The sequence below is a fragment of the Geotrypetes seraphini genome, chromosome 1, assembly GCF_902459505.1.
Source record: "Geotrypetes seraphini chromosome 1, aGeoSer1.1, whole genome shotgun sequence".
Lineage (NCBI taxonomy): Eukaryota > Metazoa > Chordata > Amphibia > Gymnophiona > Dermophiidae > Geotrypetes > Geotrypetes seraphini.
This window is the reverse complement of record NC_047084.1, coordinates 128,529,240-128,551,165: the sequence shown is the minus strand read 5'-3', so window position 1 is coordinate 128,551,165 and position 21,926 is coordinate 128,529,240. Positions and strand designations below refer to the sequence as shown.

Sequence of the window (21,926 nt, the reverse complement as noted above, 5' to 3'; positions counted from 1 at the left end):
AAAGTCCAGCATCTCTCTGTGTTCCTATTCTCCCCCAAGTCTAGTACCTTCCCTCTGAGTCCATATACCTCTTCCCATGTCTGGCATTGCTCAGTCATAGAGTCTCTTCAATGGTGGATCCACTCTCCTCTCAAGGAGGATTACCTGTTTCAGCCTCCTCTGCCTCACTTTACCATTACATCAGCTGCCTCCAACACAGGCTGGGGAGCACATTTTGGTCCCTTCAAGAGCCAGGGTCATCGTGGGTCCAGCAGAGCTACATCTATACATCAACTATGTCCCATGTTCTATGCCTGGTGAACCTTCCATCCATAGAAACAGACAGCCAGGGAGCAACATTCTACATCATCAGCAGGGAAGTTCAGGATTCCTATTGCTCTGCAGTGAGGCACACTACCTCTGCTGCTTTGCTCTATCCCTCCAAGTGGACTTCCAAGCAGTTCACGTCCCAGGTCCCAGTTGTATTAGCGAATTCACTCAGTTGCAAACTTAAACCTCAGAAGTGGTCTCTAAACACTGATGGGGAACATAATCATAGACCTCTTTTCCTCAATGGGCCACACAAAGTGCCCACAATATTGTTCCCTCCGACCAGCATAACAAAAGATCGAATAAGGTGTCTCCATTGCTCCTAGGGTGACAAACTCTGGCATGATTTTCTAATAGGGTCCTTCAGAAAATCATCTAAGACTGTGCATCTCATCCTGATTGTTCCTTGATTGGCCAGACAGCTTTGATTTTCTCTTCTGGACCTTCTCGAAGCTCCTCCATTTCCTTTTGGAGCCCACTCTTCTCTTCTCACGCAACAAAACAATCAAATTCTTCATCTAAACCTAGTGAGCCATGAATTTTTAATATCACCTTTCATTTCTCTATCTTTAAAGTACTTAGTTTTAAAAAAATAAGCAGCAACAGAGGTTCCAGACCTTCAACATACTCATCTTCTACATTCATCTATAGCTTCAGATATTTTTTAAAAAAAGGAGAAAGACAGAAACTTAAATTCAACAGGCCTCCACAAGGCCACAGTCAAGTCTCCTGGTCTCCATTTGCAAAAACATCTCTTAAAAAACTGTATTAACTCTGGGGATGTTAGCTAGTCGCTGCCAAGAGCTTTATTATCAATATTCCATTCTCCTTTAATTTGAGGATAATCAAAACTGCCTCATCACACAGTTAGAATGCCATATTTTTCTTCACTACAGCTTATCAGACAGCTTAGAACCAGACACAATTAGATAGATTCAATATCATTAGTTACCAATCCGTTCAGATACCAAAAAAGGTACATGAACTCAAAAGGCATCCTCTTCTATGTCTTGTCTTTCCTCAATATCTAACAATAGTGGCTCCACACTTATGCAGGCACTTTTCTCAGTCATTACATTGATGTGCTGAGTCAGTGATCTCCAAGTCCTAGTGTTTTACTATCCTTTTACTCAGTTCTGTCATAATCATGTCCAACTGGGCACACACCCGGAATTCCTAATGCTGCGCATTCATGGTCCTGATAATAGCGCATAAAATAATTTACACCACCACCCTAGCCTACATAGGATCCAAGCTAACCCCATACATCCCCATCCGCCTCCTCCGCTCTGAAACAGGGAAATGCCTATGCATCCCCCAGGAAGGTCTCTCCTGTCAGAAACTGCTCGCAAACGCTCCTACAGCCACTTCATCCCCCAACTCTGGAACCAACTCCCCCCGCAAATCAGATTACAGAACTCATTGATGACCTTCCAGAAAGCTGTAAAGACCCTCCTCTTCAACTAAAATTCCAACTGCAATCAACCCCCATCCTCTCCTTAAATTCCCCCTTCCTTTCTGCACTCTCTTCTCCATTCTTAACCTATACTTAAGTTGCTGTATAGTCTTTGTACTGTCCAAATGTATTCCACTTGTAACCCGTTCTGAGCTACTGGGAGGACGGGATAGAAATCAAATTAAATAAAAAGTGGTTTTGAATTTCCACCTCAAACAGAATATAGTTCTACCATCCTTCTTCCCTCCTCCACATCCCTCACTAGTGGAACAAAGTCTTCATATGTTAGACTGCAGAAGAGCACTACTGATTTCACCTCCAAGAAACTGCAGCCATCAGTCCTACTAATCACTTCAACCCTACCAATCCTGGTACAAGAAATATGCAAAGCAGCAACCTGCTACTCTCTTCATGTATTCAATAAGCTTTACTGCCTGGACCAGGGAACGGCACAAGACATTAGTTTTGGACAGTCAGTTCTAACCAAATTATTTGCTCCTTGTTTAATTGATTTGTAACCTAAGAATTTTATAACTTTCCACTTCTTCCAAGCTTGTATTCGATGACTTTGTATTGTGACCACTTCGCTGCCTTGAAACATTATGGCTTATATTTGATAACTCTATAGTGTAACCACTTCACTGATTGTCCAGCACATCTTGTTGTAAACCGCCTCGAACTATCATGGCTTTGGCAGTATACAAGAATAGAATTATTATTATTATTATCACCTCCACCCTAATATACATTGTAGCTAGGGACTCACCATCAAGTGTGTCTACATATCCCCTGCTTGTCTCCGGAGAAAGGGGTTCTCCGTAGACAACAGGAGAATGCAGCCACACTTATCCTCCCATGATAATATACATATTTTTCAGCTAGAGACAAAACTGACAAACAAAGGGAGAAATTTTGGAAGGCGGGAGTAGAAAATGACATGGGGAAAAAATTTGTCCCCTTCACCGCCCCATCCCCATGATCACTGTACCTGCCCTGTCCCCGCCCCGTCCCTGTCCCCGTGACCACTGCCCCTGCACCATCCCTGTGACTACTGTCCCCGCAGCATCCATATAAGCCTCAGTACTGCAATATTTAGCTTAGTCCTTCATTATAAATCAAAGTTCTGGCTGCTCAACTAGAGAAAGAGATGTTCAGCTGGCAGGGGTGTTGGGTTTTTTTGTGTTTTTTTTTAAATCTTTATTCGTTTTCATATCTTACAACAAGTGTATAATATTCAATCAAAAATAAATTTTACAAATCACTTGACATTCTTACTTATAATCATCAAAGCATAAAAGAATCCATCCCCACCCATCCCACAATAATAAAAGGCTAAGCGCGCATGCGCTGTCGAAAATCCGTGAGTCCTGGTGGTGTGAGCTGTGCTTCTGTACCAGTGCTCACGGCGCCTGTGCTAGCGACTCCTCCCTCCCACTGCCGGTCCTCTTCAAAGCGGCCTGCTGAGGTTCGCCAGCCAATGTAGCGAACCTTGCAGGCCGCTCTAGCAAATCCATGGAGGCGAAGGCGGGACAGAGGCTGCAATCGGCAGCGGCTGCTGCTACTCCTCCAGCCGCCTAGCTCCTCTCCGCCGGCCCCGGCCCAGTCCTCTCTGCTCCGGTGGCCCGTGCAGGAGAAGGAGCGGATGAAGCAGGGAGACTGTGCAAAGAGAAACAAGGGGGTTGACGGGAAGGGGAAAGGGAGGGGGAGGAAGCCGAGGAATCTCTAGCACCCGTTAATGTAACGGGCTTAAAGACTAGTTAATAATAAACCATTTAAAACAAATATCATATGTCCCAATCCCACCCTACTTATAACCATATATAATAAAAAAAAGGGGTGGTTAAGGTGTCTGATCATTAGAATATGTAATCAATGGCCCCCAAATCTTTTTAAAATTATTATAACAGGGGTGTTGTTTATAAATTTTTATTAACACAACTAATATACTACTTTATCCTAAAGCAAAAAAAAAAAAAAAAGAAAAGAAAAGAAAATAAATAGAATATTTTTTCTACCTTTCTTGTCTGGTTTCTGCTTTCCTCATCTTCTCCTCATTCAATTCCTTCCATCCACTGTCTGCCTTATCTCTACGTCTTCCACTTGCTCTGTTACTGTGCCTCTCCCTTCCATCTCTCCCTCCACACCCCCACCAATTGGTCTGGCACCCATCTTCTTCCCTCCGCTCCCCCCATAGTTTGGCATCTCTGTCTTCTTCCCTTCCAGCGCCTTCTCTCCACTCTGTTCCCCGTTTCCCTTCAGCATCTTCTCCCCACTCTCTGTTCCTCATTTCCCATCAGCGTCTTCTCCCCACTCTCTGTTCCCGATTTCCCTTCAGCGTCTTCTCCCCACTCTCTCTTCCCCATTTCCCTTCAGTGTCTTCTCCCCACTTTCTCTTCCACATTTCCCTTCAGCATCTGTTCCTCTCCACCCCCGTTCAGCACCCCTTGCGAAGTCCAACCATCTCCATCCCTCTTACTTTCCTGGCACGTTACATTGCAATTTGTTCAAGCCGCCAGAGCCTGCCTGAACTCGCATGCGTCTGCGAGTGGAAGCTTCTCCTCTGACACAACTTCTGGTTGCGTCAGAGGAGAAGCTTCCTTCCGGAGACACACAGGGCTTCAGGCAGGCTCCGGCGGCTTGAACAAATTACACTGTAACGTGCCACAAAGGTAAGGGGGAGGGAGAGAGATAGATGCGTAGGTAGGAAGGAGGTAGATAAGTAGATGGGAAGGAGGGAGGGGGGCCGCATGTGTTCCCTCCCTTAACTGCGGAGACAAGGCCATTCACCACTCCATGGGGTGGTGGATGGCCTTGTCCCTGTACCTGCAGTGAGCACTTTTTTCCCCCCACCATTTCGGCGGGTTATCCACTCCTGTGTGTCCAGTACATTTCTCTCTTCCCTCCAGCACTGGCCCCTCTCCTGCAGGTCTAGCACAGTCCCCCAACCACCATCTGCAGGTCCTGCACCTTTCTGCTGGATCCCTCCTTATGATGCAGCTTCCTGTCTTTGTGAAAACAGGAAGCTGCATCATAAAGAGACACCCAGCAGAGAGAAGGCCATGAGCAGGCCTGTGTGGAGATTGGTTGCTTACATAAGGTATGCGCCGGTTGTAGAGCGAGAGGAAGGACAGGATAGTGGTAATTGCGACTTATTTCCCTCATGGGAGCAAGGCTTTGTACCATTAAAAAAAGCCTTTTTTTTCTTTTTTTACTGCAGATTTACCATGGCTACCCATTCCCATGTCATTCTCTACCATCTCCTCTACTCTCCCCTTCCATGATGGGAATAGCTTTCTGCCTGCAACCACATGCTGCATCACTGAAACATAAAGCATGGAAAGAGCAGTCACTTAATCCCCCCATTGCCCCAGGTACATTAGATAGATTATGAGCCCATCAGGACAGACAAGGAAAACTGCTTGAGTACCTGAATAAATTCATGTAAACCCGTTCTGAGCTCCCCTGGGAGAAAACTATAGAAAATTGTTTTTTTTTGTATAAATATAAATATAAATAAGGGGGGCGTGGCTTGGAAGCGCATGAGGAAGGTTGGCTAATAAGTGAGCTCCAAGAAAAAGACCTTGAAAGTCTGCAAAAAGTCTAAAAAAAACTTTAAAAATAAGGAAAAAAAAAGCTTGGATTAATAAAAAAGACAAGATAAAAGAATGGCAACAGGAAAACAGAACAAAAACGACTTTGCGGTGGCTGGTAGCAGCAAAAGATCAAAACCGGAACAGGAGACAGGTTCAAAAATGACAGATATAGAAGTAGTAAAAGAACTAAAGGAAATAAAAGAAATGCTATCAGTATTAACGAAAAAAGTTACGAATATATCAGAGGACGTTTCAGCGCTAAACAAAAAAATGGATCTCCTGGAATTAAAGTCAAATAATCTAGAAGAAAGAATGATGTTTGTAGAAGAAGAAGCAAGTTACAGTCGAACAGATAGAAAAAAAATAGAAATACTTACTAAAGAAATTGAAGATTATTCTAATCGAGAAAGAAGAAGTAATGTCCGTTTGATTGGATTACCAGAAGGAGCAGAAAAGGGAAATCCGGTACTCTTTATTGAAAATCTGTTACCCAAACTACTTCCTATAAAAACAAAATATCCCATAGAGGTAGAAAGAGCACATAGAGTGCCTATGAAGAGAGGAGAAAATCAACACGGACCAAGACCATTTATATTCAAACTATTGCGCCACCAACAGGTCTTAGAAATACTTCAACTAGCAAAGCAAAATAAAGGTCTTAAATATCAAGATGCTTATATCCACTTTGTTCCTGATTTTGCTAAAAACACAGCTATAAAAAGGAAAAAGTTGTTGGAATTGAGGCCAAAACTAAGAGAATTAGGTGCAAAGTTTGGATTAATGTATCCTGCAAACATGAAGGTTACCATCGGAAATAAAACTTTTACATTTGATAATGCTGAGAAACTAGAGAAATTTATTCAAACTCAAGAAATACCTATGTTATCCTAATTTTGAATAATATGTCTTTAATTTATTAATATAAATTTGGGGAAATATTATACTATATATATCATCATATATTAATTATATAGAGAAAAATAACTTTAAAGAATTTACTATATTTCAAAATGCAACGATTTAGAATGTTTTTATTTAGCTTCAAATATATTCTTTTCAACGTCTCTCTTACAATAGAATTAGAATGTAACAGACATTCTAAAAAAAAAAAAATTTCTAAGGCTTAATGCAATTATATGTTTGTAAGTTTAACAGGAAATAATTATAATATAAAATATGAAAAAAAATTAACATAAATTTAAATGAATGTAATATAGAAAGGATAATATAACTAAAAGCCTGCTTTGAAATTGATTACAGACAGAATATATTGGTGGGAACATCAGAGATTAAAAAAAAATAATAATAAAAAATTGAGGGGAATGGTTTTTCGGGTGAAGTTTTTCTTTTCCTGTGGTGAGACTGCTGCGGGGTCGCACACCGGACGCATATATATGCTTGTTTAAATTGTGTTTCCTCTTCTCTCTTTAAAATGACTTAAAAAATCTAAAAACTTACAATCCCGAAGGTCTATGCGTAAAGAACGCAGGAAATGGATTTTTTTCATACCGGAAACACAACATGAACATATAATATAAAATATAAGAAGAAAAAAGAAGAAGAAGAAATCAGAAAATGGATTACAATAACTTTGGAAGATCGTAAAGAACTATTCAATTTAATCTCCTTAAGAAAAGAAGAAGAAAGAAGACAAGGAAAAAGAAGAAAATAAAAATGAGAAGAGAGAGAGAAAGAATCAGATAAGTGGAGAAACGATGTATGTGCCTGGTGTGTGATTTTAGCGGTGTTCTCTCATGGGGGGGAGATTCTTTACTTGTGAAACTATTGTTCCTATATCATTATGTTCCCATATTAATGATATTACTATAATAAAATATAAGATGAGAGGAAAAAGTTTTTTGAGATAGAATGAAAAATACTATATTTATTTAATTATTAATGAATTGATGGTAATAAATATAGACTTTTAAAATATCCTAAGAAATGTATATGTAACTGATTGAATTCACAGATATATAATATATGAATTATTTATATTTTAATTTTATTTAAATATTTAATGACTTAAACTGTATTTGGAAAGCTAAAGGGTCTTCTTGGAGTGTGTTATGGCTGACCTTGATATGCGTGTTACCAAGTATACACTATTTTTGCTAAATGGGGAGGGAAGGGAGGGGGGTGGGAAAAGGGAGATGAAATTAATTAAAGAAAATCTTAAAATTAAGGGTTTAATAATAACTAGAAGAATAAATATTAAACATGTGTGGATATCTGATCAAAAATATATTTATAAAATTTTAATTAAAATATTACTTTTTAATTTAAATGGCTCTTAAAATTTATTCTCTTAACGTCAATGGTCTTAACCATCCAATCAAACGAAAGAAAGTACTAAATTTTCTTCATAAGCAAAAAGCTGATATTTATTTCATACAAGAGACACACTTGTCAGGTATTGAATCTAATAAACTAAAAGAGGGTTGGGTGTCCAAATGTTTTTATGCACCTGCTGATGGAAAAAAAGCAGGAGTAGCTATTCTCATAAATAAAAAATGTATAGCAGATTTTAAGTTAATAAAATTTGATCCATTAGGAAGATGGGTACATATTAAAATGAATCTGAGGAATACAACCCTGGATTTATTCAATTTATATGCTCCTAATTCAAATCAAATGGAGTTTTTCAAAAATATTCAACAGATATTACTACCACTGGCTGCTTCTAATTTAGTAGTAGCTGGAGATTTCAATGCTGTAATGGATCCTATTTTGGATAAAAAACCAAGTAAAATAATGAAATCATTAGGATTAGATAATTTGATACAAACTTGTGATTTAGTAGATATATGGCGTATCCTTCATTTTAATGATCAAGAATATTCTTTTTGTTCTCAGGTCCATAAATCCTTTTCAAGAATTGATTATATATTTGTTTCTAATAACATAGCACAAAAAGTGATGAAAGCAATTATTGATCCTATTATTATATCAGATCATGCTGGTGTGTGGATTGTTTATTCTAAACCAATTTGGAGATTTAACAATGCTTTACTTGCAGACATAAAATTTATAGAAAATATTAAAGAAAAAATGCATGAATTCTTTCAATTTAATGATTTGGATAACATAAACATTGAAATTTTATGGGACGCTTATAAAGCAACAATGAGAGGAAATATCATATCATATTCTGCATATATGGAAAAACAAATTAAAAAACAATTTATACAATTGGAACAAGAAATTAAATTATTAGAACAAAAATTAATTACTAAATGGGAACATGATACATTGCAGAAATTATTAAAAACAAAAGTTAAATATAATGAGATTTCTTCTCAATTTGTAAGGAAAGATATGTTCTGTCGGCAAGTACAGTATTATGGAAATTCAAATAAAAATGGAAGATTATTAGCAAATTTTATTAAAGCAAAAAAAAGAAAATCTAAGATTATTGCAATTAAGGATAAACAGGGCAATACACACACTAGTAATGAAGATATTATAAAACAATTTCTTGATTTTTATAAGGATTTATACACTTCTGATACTTATGAAAATAAAGAACAAGATGGTATAGAATTTTTAAAGGCATTTATTGGACCAAATATTCCGGATCATATAAAAGGAAGTTTAGAAGAACATATATCTTTAAAAGAAGTAGAATCAGCATTGAAAGCTCTTAGAGTTGGATCCGCTCCAGGTGGAGATGGATATACTGTTGAATTTTACAAAACATTTCAAAATATTTTATTACCTTATCTATTAAATTTATATCAATATCAAATAAATAATGGAAATATAACAGGAACTATGGCTGATTCTGTTATAATTGTCTTACCAAAACCAAACAGGGATCCGACATTGATAACAAATTATAGGCCTATATCTTTGATGAATGTAGATGCTAAATTAATTGCTAAAGTGCTAGCTATAAGATTAGCAAAAGCTCTTCCTTTTATTATTGATATACACCAAACTGGATTTGTTGCTAAAAGACACTCTTCACATAACACTAGATTAGCATTTCATTCTCTAAATTTAGCAAAAAATTTGAATGATCCAGCTTTTCTAATATCATTAGATGCAGAAAAAGCATTTGATAGAGTAGAATGGAAGTTTATGTATCAAACTCTAGAATGGTTTGGTATAGGACCTGGTTTTATTAAAATGATTCAAACATTATATAGCTCCCCTGGAGCAAGATTAAATATAAACAATAATTTATCTGATAAATTTAACTTGCTAAGGGGAGTTAGACAGGGTTGTCCTTTATCTCCCTTACTATTTGATATCGTTCTAGAACCCTTATTAATTGCAATAAATCAAACTAAGGGAATAAAGGGAATCACATTTTCTAATTGGGAATTTAAATTATCTGCATATGCAGATGATATATTATTATATTTAAGAGAACCAGAAGACACCATTCCACATCTACTTAATTTAATAGAAAAGTTTGGAAAGTTTTCTGGATATAAAATCAATTGGGAAAAATCTGAAGTTCTTCCAATTAATATCCATTGCACCAAAGGACTATTTGATTCATATTCATTTAAATGGAAAGAGGAAGGACTAAAATATTTAGGTATTCTTATAAAAAATACAATTGATGACACAGTAAAAGAGAATGAAAAACTTTTATTAAAAAAAATAACAGAAATGTGCGAGCAATGGAATCCTTTACATCTTTCTTGGTGGGGAAGAGTCCAAACAGTTAAAATGATGATTTTACCTGTGGTTTGTTATCAAATGAGTTTGATTCCAATATTTTTTCAGGGGTCATTTTATAAAAAATTAAACAATATTCTAACAAAATTTGTTTGGTTTGGGAAAAGACCAAGAATCGCTTTAGCATCATTACAAAAAACAATTAAGGAAGGAGGGGTAAATTTTCCAAATTTCTATAGGTACCATCAAGCCTATATTTTAAGACAGGGAATGTATTGGATCCTCCCAGATCTCATGGAAAATGTACCCGACTGGTTATATTTAGAATGGCGCCTCATGTTTCCTTTACATCCAGAACATTTTATCAGTATAACAATGCCTAGGAGATATAAGGACAACAGAATTCTAATAGATACATGGAAAACACTAAGATTTATAAGCAATTTAACACCAGATCCTTTGACTAAATCTTTAAATCAATCTATTTGGGTAAACTCCAGGATCAAAATTGGTGGATTTAAAATAGTATGGAAACAATGGATAAAAGCAGGTATACGAACTTTAAAAGATGTAATAGTAAATGGATCACTGCTTAGTTTTTCACAATTGCAACAAAAATTTGGATTAGATAAAACACAATATTTTAAATGGATGCAATTGAAGCAGGCCATTCAGGAAGGGTTCCCTGAATGGAAGAATCTTAACACTCAATATAGTTTACCAATCCTTTGTTTTCAAGCGGATTTTCTAGGACACCAAGCCGCAAAATGGTATAAGAAAATAAACGAATTTTTAAACAAAAAAAAGAGATCAGAACTTAGGGATATTTGGAGTATTGAGATAGGACAGATAATTTCTCCATCTCAATGGCAAAAATTTTGGTCCTGGAGAATACATACTACAAGATCAGCATCTATGAGTCAAACATGGTTGTTTTTATTACATAGAGTTTTATGGACCCCTACGAGATTACAAAAATTAGATAGTAGTAGATCTAATAGATGCTGGCATTGTAAGATAGAAGTGGGGACATTAGACCATTTACTATTCTTTTGTCCCTGCATTAATTCCTTTTGGAAATTAATTTGGCCCCAAATTAATAATTTATTAGAAAATCATGTTGGACTATCATATGATACAATATTATTTGGAACAGCAATGAGAACACAAAGTCCGATTTCTGCTGATAATAATAAACTTTTATTAATTTTAACAGGGGTAGCCATACAACAAATTACTCAGAACTGGAAGGATTACACTAAATTGAATTACACTTTTTGGTGGAATTCAATTTGTCATATATATAAAATGGAAAAAGTATTGGCATTACAACAAGGTTATATTAACAAATTTAATAAAATATGGAGACCATTGACAATTTATTCCACTGATCAGATATAATAACACATGTATAGAACATATAGAAGGGGTAGGGAGGGAAAACTATTGTAATATTAATATGATATAAATTCTGAAAAAGGGTTTATTTAATTCACATTGTAAGAAAATTTAATGATAATTTCAAGTGTTTTTTTGTATAATTGAATGTATTACATGTATTTCACTTGATGTAAGAATTTAAAAAAAAGAATAAAAAAAAAAAAAAAAAAACTATAGAAAATTGAATAAATAAATAAAATAAAATAAAGAACAAACACGGCCTGTGGTCGCATTAAGGAGAGCACTCACCTGAACTAGAACATTGTCTATGGCAGTCTGCACCTCCAAGATGAGGCTGTAGCTGGCATCATCTCGATTCAGGGTAAATTTCTCATTCACACTGAAGACAGGAACTGCTGAGATAGCAGTGTTGGACTGAGCAGATTGCTGGTATTTCTCCCGTTCTTGAAGCACTTTAAACTGCAACTGTTCTAACTCGCTCCTGTGGAAAGCATACAGAAGCACAGCTATTTTCACTTTCCTAGGAAGAAGTCTGTTGCTGTTTTCTGCTCAGACTTGGAAACAGAATTTAACTCTTTTCCTGTATGTCTGACAGAAACATTTCTGGGTGTTTCCTGTTTGGAGGTTTTATAAGTGCTTATCTTGTAACAAAATAACAGTTTTCTCGGCTAACATGTTGCTCAGTCAATTGAGCCTGTAATGGAAGCTGGTGAAACCCAAGGTTGATGAATATGCAAAGTCACAAGTGGGGCATTAATTAATTAATTAATTGACATATGATACTATATTATTTGGAACATCCATGAGAGCAAAAAGCCAAATTTCATCAAGTAATAACAAACTTTTATTTATTTTAACTGGAATTGCAATACAACAAATCACATCCAATTGGAAACAACATGATAGATTGAATTATATGTTCTGGTGGAATTCGGTATGCCACATATACAAAATGGAACTCGCTATTGCAACACACAAAGGATACATGAATAAATTTCAAAAAATATGGGGACCATTAACAGATTTTTGTAAGGAATGATAATTTTTCCTATAAATAAAATTTGGAAATATCTGAAGACCGTTAACATGATTTCTCTAATGAAAAATTAACTTTTCCCATGATAAGATATTTGAAAAGAGGGGAATGGGGTGGGCTTTTATTTTTTGATTATTACATACTAAATTAATATTTTAAAGAATTTACAATAAAGTTGATTTATGTATTATTGATTGGGAAGGAGGGAGGGATAGGGGATCATTATATTCAATAAAATATCAGAAATTTAGTTTCATTGCATAATATTATAATTTTATAAAATAATGTTTATCAAAAAAAAAATGTTAAATTTGATATTAATATATGAGTTAGTCAAGTGTGTATTCAAGTTTCTATTGAGTTTATTTGTAACACTTGTTGTAACACAAAAAAAAATGAATAAAGATTTACAAACAAAAAAAAAATAATTGTGGGTTCCATTACCAACTGCTGGAACAGTTCTCCTTGTAGAGAATCCAGGACCTCCCTACTTCTAGAAGATCCTGTAATATCTGGCGTGTTAAAATCACCTATTATAAAAACTTCCCCTTTTTTAGATATACAGTAAAATCGTGGATTGCGAGTAACTTGGTGTGGGAGTGTTTTGCAAGACGAGCAAAATGTTTGATAAAATTTTAACTTGATCAATGAGCACTGTCTTGCAATACGAGAACTTCAGACACCCATCAAGTCATCACAGTACGCACAAAATACGCATGTTGCATCACTGAGCGCAGCTGAACGCAGCAATTAAGCGTAATACAAGCATGCACAGTGTATGCACACAATTTACCTGCAGAACAATATACCCTAGCCCAATACATCCCGGCCTTGCCTTCACTGTTGCACAGTCCCTGAACCCCTACTCATTCTGCCAGTGCCCAATTCCATCCCATTCAGCTCAACATCTACATAGTCCTACCCAATTCCCAGAGTTCCCACCTAATCTCAATATGCTACTGGAGTGTAGTGACTGTTCTAAACGAGCGAGGTCTTGCAATACAAGTACGTACAGTATATTTTATATTAAAGTTTTGGGGTTGTGGAACGAATCATCTGAGTTTCTATTATTTCCTATGGGGAAATTCGCTTTGATATACAAGTGCTTTGGATTACAAGCATGCTTCTGGAACAAATTATGCTCGCAAACCAAGGTACTACTGTATTCTGAATGTCTACTATTAAATCTCTGTCCTCTTCTTCCATCTGTGAAGGAGGCCTGTATATCATACCAATGTAAATATATTCACCATTCCCTCTTTCCAAATTGATCCACAGTGCCTCTTCCTTGCCCTTCAGATCCTGTAATTGTGTGGCTTTATTGTGTGCCCCAACTTTTGAGGGGTGTTGATCTTTCCTGGATTTTATGGGCTATGGAACAACCCCGAAGGACTCAATAGTGAGACTGAATGGCAAGCATTTTTATAGTTAAATATTTTTTCACAATCTCCACATTTCAAGTTCTGCGTTTTCTTAGTTTATTTTATTTTTTCAGTTTACAGTTTAGTTTTTCTAGCTTATTAATTTTTCCAGCTCATCTCTTCAATTTTTTTAAGCTTGTTTTTTCAGCTTCATCATTCTTTTTAGTTCATTTACTCTCGCAGTTCTGTTCGTTCACAGCTCCACCTAGTGGACACATGTCAGCATAGCTCCCCTTTTTAGTCGGCTTTTTTCAGCCTCTCTTATGAACGGACTTTTGAACGAGTCAGCAAAGCTTATCTGATCAGCACGTAGCCCCGTTCCCAGCGGAACCACGTCATCACACCTCATTTTGATATTTAAGCCGGCGTTTGTTAGCCGCCACATCAAAGGAAAATCAGAAGAGACCTTTCGTTTCAACTTATGGCAAGTACCCTTCTCCTGGGAAGCCTTCTAGAGTATCATTATAAATATGATATTATAGAAGCACACTATATATGTTTTAAGGACTGTTATTTATATTTCTATTATCAGAACACAAGTTTTCGTCCGAATCACACAGTAACCATTTCTTTGGCATATGAAGTTTTTCACATCTCCTTTGGGTTCCTTGAAACAGACTCTCGAAACATGGCCCATGTTGGGACCTGCTAACACCTCTTACAGCTAAGTGGAGTGTTTTTTCCTCTTATTGCCATTGAGAACAAATTTAGTATTTTAAGAGCACTTGCCTTTATTTATTATTATTTTTGTACCAAAGTCATACACAGTGATGGGACGGTGGGTTCGGCTATAGGAGCCAGGGCTCTTGGTCGGATTACACAAATCTGAGTGTATGTGAAAACAGTATAATCCTAGCTTTTGACATTCTTATTTAAGTTTCATTATTTGATTTATATTGAGAAGTCTTGTTACCAGCAACATTCCTTTAATGTGATCTTTAACATATAACGCTACTCCCCCTCCTTTTCTTCCTACCCTGTCTTTCCTGAACAGATTATAGCCTGGTATAACTACATCCCAGTCATGATTCTCCGTGAACCATGTCTCTGTGATTGCCACTATATTCAACACCTCTTCTTCCATTACTGCTTCTTAATGATGCTCAACATTCTGTTTGCCTTCCTTGAGGCTGTGGCGCACTGCGCCGACGCCTTCAATGATGTGTCTACCATCACTCCCAGGTCTCTAACCTTGAAAGAGACCTGGGAGTGATGGTAGACACATCATTGAAGGCGTCGGCGCAATGCGCCACAGCCTCAAGGAAGGCAAACAGAATGTTGGGCATCATTAAGAAGGGTATCACGACCAGGACGAAGGAAGTCATCCTGCCACTGTATCGTGCAATGGTGTGCCCGCACCTGGAGTACTGTGTCCAGTACTGGTCGCCGTACCTCAAGAAGGACATGGCGGTACTTGAGAGAGTCCAGAAAAGAGCAACTAAGCTAATAAAGGGTATGGAAGACCTCTCATATACTGACAGACTGAAGAAGCTGGGGCTTTTCTCCCTGGAAAAGCGGAGACTTAGAGGAGACATGATAGAAACCTTCAAGATCATGAAGGGCATAGAAAGGGTAGACAGGGACAGATTTTTCAAATTACGGGGAACCACAAGTACAAGGGGGCACTCAGAGAAATTGAAAGGGGAAAGGTTTAGAACAAACGCCAGGAAGTTCTTTTTCACTCAGAGGGTGGTGGATACATGGAACGCGTTACCGGAGGATGTGATAAGCAGGAGCACGCTACAGGGCTTCAAAGAGGGTCTGGACAGGTACCTGGAGGACAAAGGGATTGAGGGGTACAGATAGGAGTAGAGGTAGGTAATAGGGATAGGATTAGTAGATTAGAGGCAGTTACAAAATTAGTCAGGGACACTGTTCAGGCAATTAGGCCTGATGGGCCGCCGCGAGAGCGGACCGCTGGGCAGGATGGACCTCTGGTCTGACTCAGCGGAGGCAACTTCTTATGTTCTTATGCTTCTAGATCCAGAATCTTGTTTCCCATACTTCGAGCATTCGTATATACCTATTTTGCTTTCCAGATATTGCCCCCTTTTCTTATCCATGTAGAGGTATTCAATGATTTACTTACCCGAGGGCTTATACTCACCTGGTGGCTTTGATCATCCTGACCCCATCCGAGAAATGGCAGTACAGAAGTTCACAGAAATCAAGTAACCATATGCAGACCAGGCTGCCAGAGGAGAACATGAACTAATAGCAGGAATCTTCTGCCAGGAAATCAGCAGCCTGCTTTAGGCACTTCTGCCTGTGGAGGATCCCCCGTTGATTGGTAAATTAATCTGCCCCATCTGCGAGCCCGTGCTGAGTCTGCGAATGAGATCCCATTTGATTGTCCTTGGTAGGCTGAGCATGAGGTGTAAACTGCTCTAGTGGGAAACATAGGATGGCTGCCTCCTCCAGGATACGGACCGTGCAAAGCTTGCCTTCCAAATAAAAAAGCAGACCGAAAGAATACTACCAACAATATTTGATGGTTTTTTCTCTTGTAGATATAACAGAAGGGGCTTCAAGTCTGCATGTCTCCACAAAGTTACTGAGACCAGATCCTAATAAATTTCAACTGACGGAAGCACTGATTAAAGAACACATCGATGAACATCTGGAAAGAAACGAACTTTTGAAAACAACCCAACATGGTTTCTGCAGGGGGAGATCGTGCCTAACGAACTTATTGCACTTCTTCGAAGGAATTAACAAACGGATGGACAGAGGAGACCCCATAGACATCATATACCTTGATTTCCAAAAAGCCTTTGACAAGGTGCCTCATGAACGTCTACTCCGGAAACTGAAGAACCATGGAGTGGACGGAGACGTACATAGATGGATCAGAAACTGGTTGGCGGGTAGGAAACAGAGGGTAGGGGTGAAGGGCCACTACTCGGACTGGATGGGGGTCACGAGTGGTGTTCCGCAGGGCTCAGTGCTCGGGCCGCTGCTATTTAATATATTCATAAATGATCTAGAAACAGGCACGAAGTGTGAGATAATAAAATTTGCGGACGATACAAAACTATTTAGTGGAGCTGGGACTAAAGAGGAATGCGAAGAATTGCAAAGGGACTTGAACAAATTGGGGGAATGGGCGGCGAGATGGCAGATGAAGTTCAACGTTGAGAAATGTAAAGTATTGCATGTTGGAAACAGAAACCCGAGGTACAACTATACGATGGGAGGGATATTATTGAATGAGAGCAACCAAGAAAGGGACTTGGGGGTAATGGTGGACATGACAATGAAGCCGACGGCACAGTGCGCAACAGCCGCTAAGAAAGCAAATAGAATGCTAGGCATAATCAAGAAGGGTATTACAACAAGGACAAAAGAAGTTATCCTGCCATTGTATCGGGCGATGGTGCGCCCGCATCTGGAATACTGCGTCCAATATTGGTCTCCGTACCTTAGGAAGGATATGGCGTTACTCGAGAGGGTTCAGAGGAGAGCGACACGCTTGATAAAAGGGATGGAAAACCTCTCATACGCTGAGAGATTGGATAAACTGGGTCTCTTTTCCCTGGAGAAGAGGAGACTTAGAGGGGATATGATAGAGACTTATAAGATCATGAAGGGCATAGAGAGAGTAGAGAAGGACAGATTCTTCAAACTTTCGAAAAATAAAAGAACAAGAGGACACTTGGAAAAGTTGAAAGGGGACAGATTTAAAACGAATGCTAGGAAGTTCTTCTTTACCCAACGAGTGGTGGACACCTGGAATGCGCTTCCAGAGGGAGTAATAGGGCAGAGTACAGTACAGGGGTTTAAGAAAGGATTGGACAATTTCCTGCTGGAAAAGGGGATAGAGGGGTATAAATAGAGGATTACTGCACAGGTCCTGGACCTGTTGGGCCGCCGCGTGAGCGGACTGCTGGGCATGATGGACCTCAGGTCTGACCCAGCAGAGGCATTGCTTATGTTCTTATGTAATCTCAAAAGTATCCCAAAGAATCACAATTTTTGCTTTTGCTGTTCACATTTTAAACTCCTGAAAACATAGAAACATAGAAATAGACGGCAGATAAGGGCCACGGCCCATCCAGTCTGCCCACCTCAATGACCCTCCCCTACCTTTCTCTGTGAAGAGAACCCACATGTCGATCCCATTTTGTCTTAAAATCGGGCACGCTGCTGGCCTCAATCACCTGAAGTGGAAGGCCATTCCAGCGATCCACCACTCTCTCGGTGAAAAAGTACTTTCTGGTGTCACCATGCAGCTTACCTCCCCTGAGTTTCCATGGATGCCCTCTTGTAGCCTTGGGACCTTTGAAAAAGAAAATATCTTCTTCCACCTCGATACGGCCCGTGAGATATTTGAACGTCTCGATCATGTCTCCCCTCTCTCTGCGTTCCTCGAGAGAGTATAGCCGCAACCTATCCAGCCGTTCCTCGTACGGGAGGTTCTTGAGTCCTGAGACCATCCGGGTGGCCATTCGCTGGACCGACTCCAGTCTCAGAACATCTTTGCGGTAATGAGGCCTCCAGAATTGTACACAGTATTCCAGATGGGGTCTCACCATGGATCTATACAATGGCATAATGACTTCAGGCTTATGATTGACGAAACCCCTACGTATACACCCTATGATTTGTCTAGCCTTAGATGAAGCCTGTTCCACTTGATTGGCAGTCTTCATATCTTCACTGATGATCACCCCTAAGTCCCGTTCTGCTACAGTCCTTGCTAGGATCTCGCCATTAAGGGTGTAAGTTTTGCATGGATTTTGGCTGCCAAGGTGCATGACTTTGCATTTTTTGGCATTGAAACTTAGTTGCCAGATCCTAGACCAGCGCTCCAATAGGAGTAGGTCGTGCTTCATATTGTCGGACATTGAGTTTTTGACCGTTGCACTCCTTTCTACTACATTGCATAGTTTGGCATCATCTGCGAATAACGTTATTTTACCTCGAAGCCCTTCTGCCAAGTCTCTTATAAAGATATTGAACAGGATCGGGCCCAAGACCGAGCCCTGCGGCACTCCACTGATCACCTCCGTCATTTCAGAGGGGGTGCCATTCACCACCACCCACTGACGCCTGCCTCCAAGCCAGTTCTCAACCCATTTTGTCAAAGTGTCACGATGATATCCCGCGGCTTATTGCCATGTGGTGCTAGTAATGTTCTATGGGCATACTCAGACCAATAGATTCAGGAGCCACCGAAGCCATGCTGGATATCTATTGCACAATCATTAGTGTCAGTCCGTTCAGGAACACCCCGTTATCCTAAGGTTTGAGCGCCAGCGTTGGTTTTCAAGGTCCTTCAGCTTATCCAGCATGTAAGCATTTCTTTCATACACACATCCATCTCAAGTTGCAGCTCCTGCTGTTCATCCATACATTCCTCCGCCTCATTCATCCGATGTCCCAGTTCAGCTATCTCACCATGCAAGCTCTTCCCTTACTGTCTTGATGTCCACTCTTGATTTCCTGCAATAACTCCCGAACCTGCAGCATCGGCTTTACTGGAGACAAAGTAGGATAAGTGGTAGGACTCGTCAGAAAGAGCACAACGAGCCACCATCTTAGGAGCCTTGGGGCCGCTGGGTGTATAAAGCAAAATTGTTGAAATTTCTCTGAGCTGGGCCATTTAAGCATTCAACCCACTCTGGCACAACATACCATGAAAACGGGCAGAAGGAACACAATTTACTAGTAAGGCATGCGGAGCTAAGCACTCAGCCATCCATGTTGGCTGGTAATGCCACTTTCCCCCATAAGGACCACTTTTACTTAGGTTATCCCAAAAGAATCTGTTGGCGATTACACTGTTAACCAGGAACAGAATGCCAATCGCATAGAAACATGATGGCAGATAAAGGCCAACTTACCCATCATCCACTATTTCCTCCTCTCCCTAAGAGATCCCATGTGCCTGTTCCACAATTTCTTCAATTCAGACACAGTCTTTGTCTCTTCCACCTCTATTCTATGTGGCCCCAAAGCTCCTAAGAAGGTGCAAAACCCAAGGGAACGGTACAGTTTAGGGGGTGATCTGGAGTGACAATGCAAAAGAAATCTACTGTAGAGGCATTTAATTTTTGAAAGGGACACTATAATGAAATGAGGAAAATGGTTAAAAAGAAGCTAAAAGGATCATCGGCGGCTAGTGAAATTCCTGTGTGGGCATTAGGGGAAGCCTGGGCTTCCCCACTGCCTGCAGCTGACAAGCGGTGCATGCATGAAGGGGAACCCTGCTCGCTGGATTCCCCCTCGTGGTGGCTGGAGTACTTCATGCACACACCGGCCGCATCCACCGCTTGTCGAGCATACAATACACACTTTTTCTGCTTCTTATAAGTGCTCATTGCGAACTGCTAAAAAGTGAAAGGAAAACCGCCGGTTAGCAATTAAAAGCAACTGAAGCTAATTTAAAGCTTCTTTTCAGACTGGCACTGCCTCAGGATGTTTTTTTTTTTTAAATACAACTTTAGTGAGCAAGTGAGCAGACCCCACTGGCTCTCAAAGCTATATGTCTGGCTTGAACAGTGGCAACACTTACAGCTGAGGCACCTTTAAGCCAAAAAATTTTGGGGAGGTGAGGTAATGGGGGAGGGACTTGACCAGTTGAGTGTGGCACACCCGAGGTCAGACAGACCCCCAAAATGGTCCCCCAAGCTCAATCTAGCATCCACAAACAGGGACAAGAAGGCTACTAATTAAATCCAACAGGCCCTACACTAAACAAAGGAAAGACTGCACAGGTTTACCACCTCCATCTACTGGAGACTGATTGTAGACAGGACTGCACAGACTACAGACTCGTTTCGAAATTTCAAGTTTACGCCCAGCAGTGTCTACGAGGAGCTATCAAGACTCAAGGTGAACAAAGCTATGGGACCGGACAAACTACACCCCAGGGTGCTCAGGGAGTTGAGTGACGTCCTGGCAGAACCGTTATCCGCGCTCTTCAATCTTTCCCTAACTACATTAAGAGTCCCGTTGGATTGGAAAATGGTTAACGTCATTCCACTCCACAAAAAGGGATGCAGGACAGAGGCTGAGAATTATAGACCGGTGAGTCTCACATCGATAGTGAGTAAACTTATGGAAACACTAATCAAACGCCAATTGGATATGATCCTGAATGAGGAGAATCTACGAGATCCCCATCAACATGGTTTTACGAAGGGAAGGTCCTGCCAATCAAATCTGATCAGCTTCTTTGACTGGGTAACAAGAAAGCTCGATATAGGGGAGTCCCTGGATGTCGTGTACTTGGACTTCAGCAAAGCGTTTGATAGCGTCCCACACCGCAGGTTATTGAGCAAGATGAGTTCGATGGGACTGGGTGAAACATTAACCGCATGGGTTAGGGACTGGCTTAGAGGTAGACTTCAGAGGGTAGTGGTAAACGGTACACTCTCCGATACGATGGAGGTGATCAGCGGAGTGTCGAAGGGCTCGGTCTTGGGCCCGATCCTATTTAACATCTTAGACTTGGCTGAGGGGCTTCGAGGTAAAATTACATTATTCGCCGATGACGCGAAACTATGCAATGTGGTAGGCAACCGCACAACAGATGAAAGCACAGTGCCCGACAAAAGCTCAATGCCTGACAGTATGACGCAGGACCTACTCCTGCTGGAGCATTGGTCAAAGACTTGGCAACTAAGTTTCAATGCCAAAAAAATGCAAGGTCATGCACCTTGGCGACAAAAATCCATGCAGGACTTACACCCTAAATGGTGAGATCCTAGCAAGGACTGTAGCAGAACGTGACTTGGGGGTGATCATTAGCGAAGACAAGAAGACTGCCAATCAAGTGGAGAAAGCTTCATCCAGGGCTAGACAAATCATGGGCTGTATCCATAGAAGTTTCGTCAGCCGTAAGCCCGAGGTCATAATGCCGTTGTACAGATCCATGGTGAGACCCCCATCTGGAATACTGTGTACAATTCTGGAGGCCGCATTATCAAAAAGATGTGCGGAGAGTTGAGTTGGTTCAGCGAATAGCCACCGGGATGGTCTCAGGACTCAAGGATCTCCTGTATGAGGAACGACTGGGTAAGTTGCAGCTGTACTCAACTCGAGGAACGCAGAGAGAGGGGAGACATGATCAA

General features: G+C 39.9%; 1 protein-coding gene across 5 annotated transcripts in view; it reads right to left on the bottom strand.

Moving 5' to 3' along the window:
- The window catches only part of BBS7 (Bardet-Biedl syndrome 7), a 454,813-nt gene that overhangs the window by 208,297 nt on the left and 224,590 nt on the right, over window positions 1-21,926 (bottom strand). For all 5 annotated transcript variants that reach the window (XR_004538826.1, XM_033938299.1, XM_033938327.1 and 2 more), the window contains one exon: window positions 11,680-11,872. Coding sequence is in view for 4 of the 5 variants with exons in the window: in XM_033938299.1 (XP_033794190.1) it covers window positions 11,680-11,872 (193 nt within the window). In the remaining variant the exon portion in view is untranslated. The remainder of the gene's footprint in view (window positions 1-11,679; window positions 11,873-21,926) is intronic.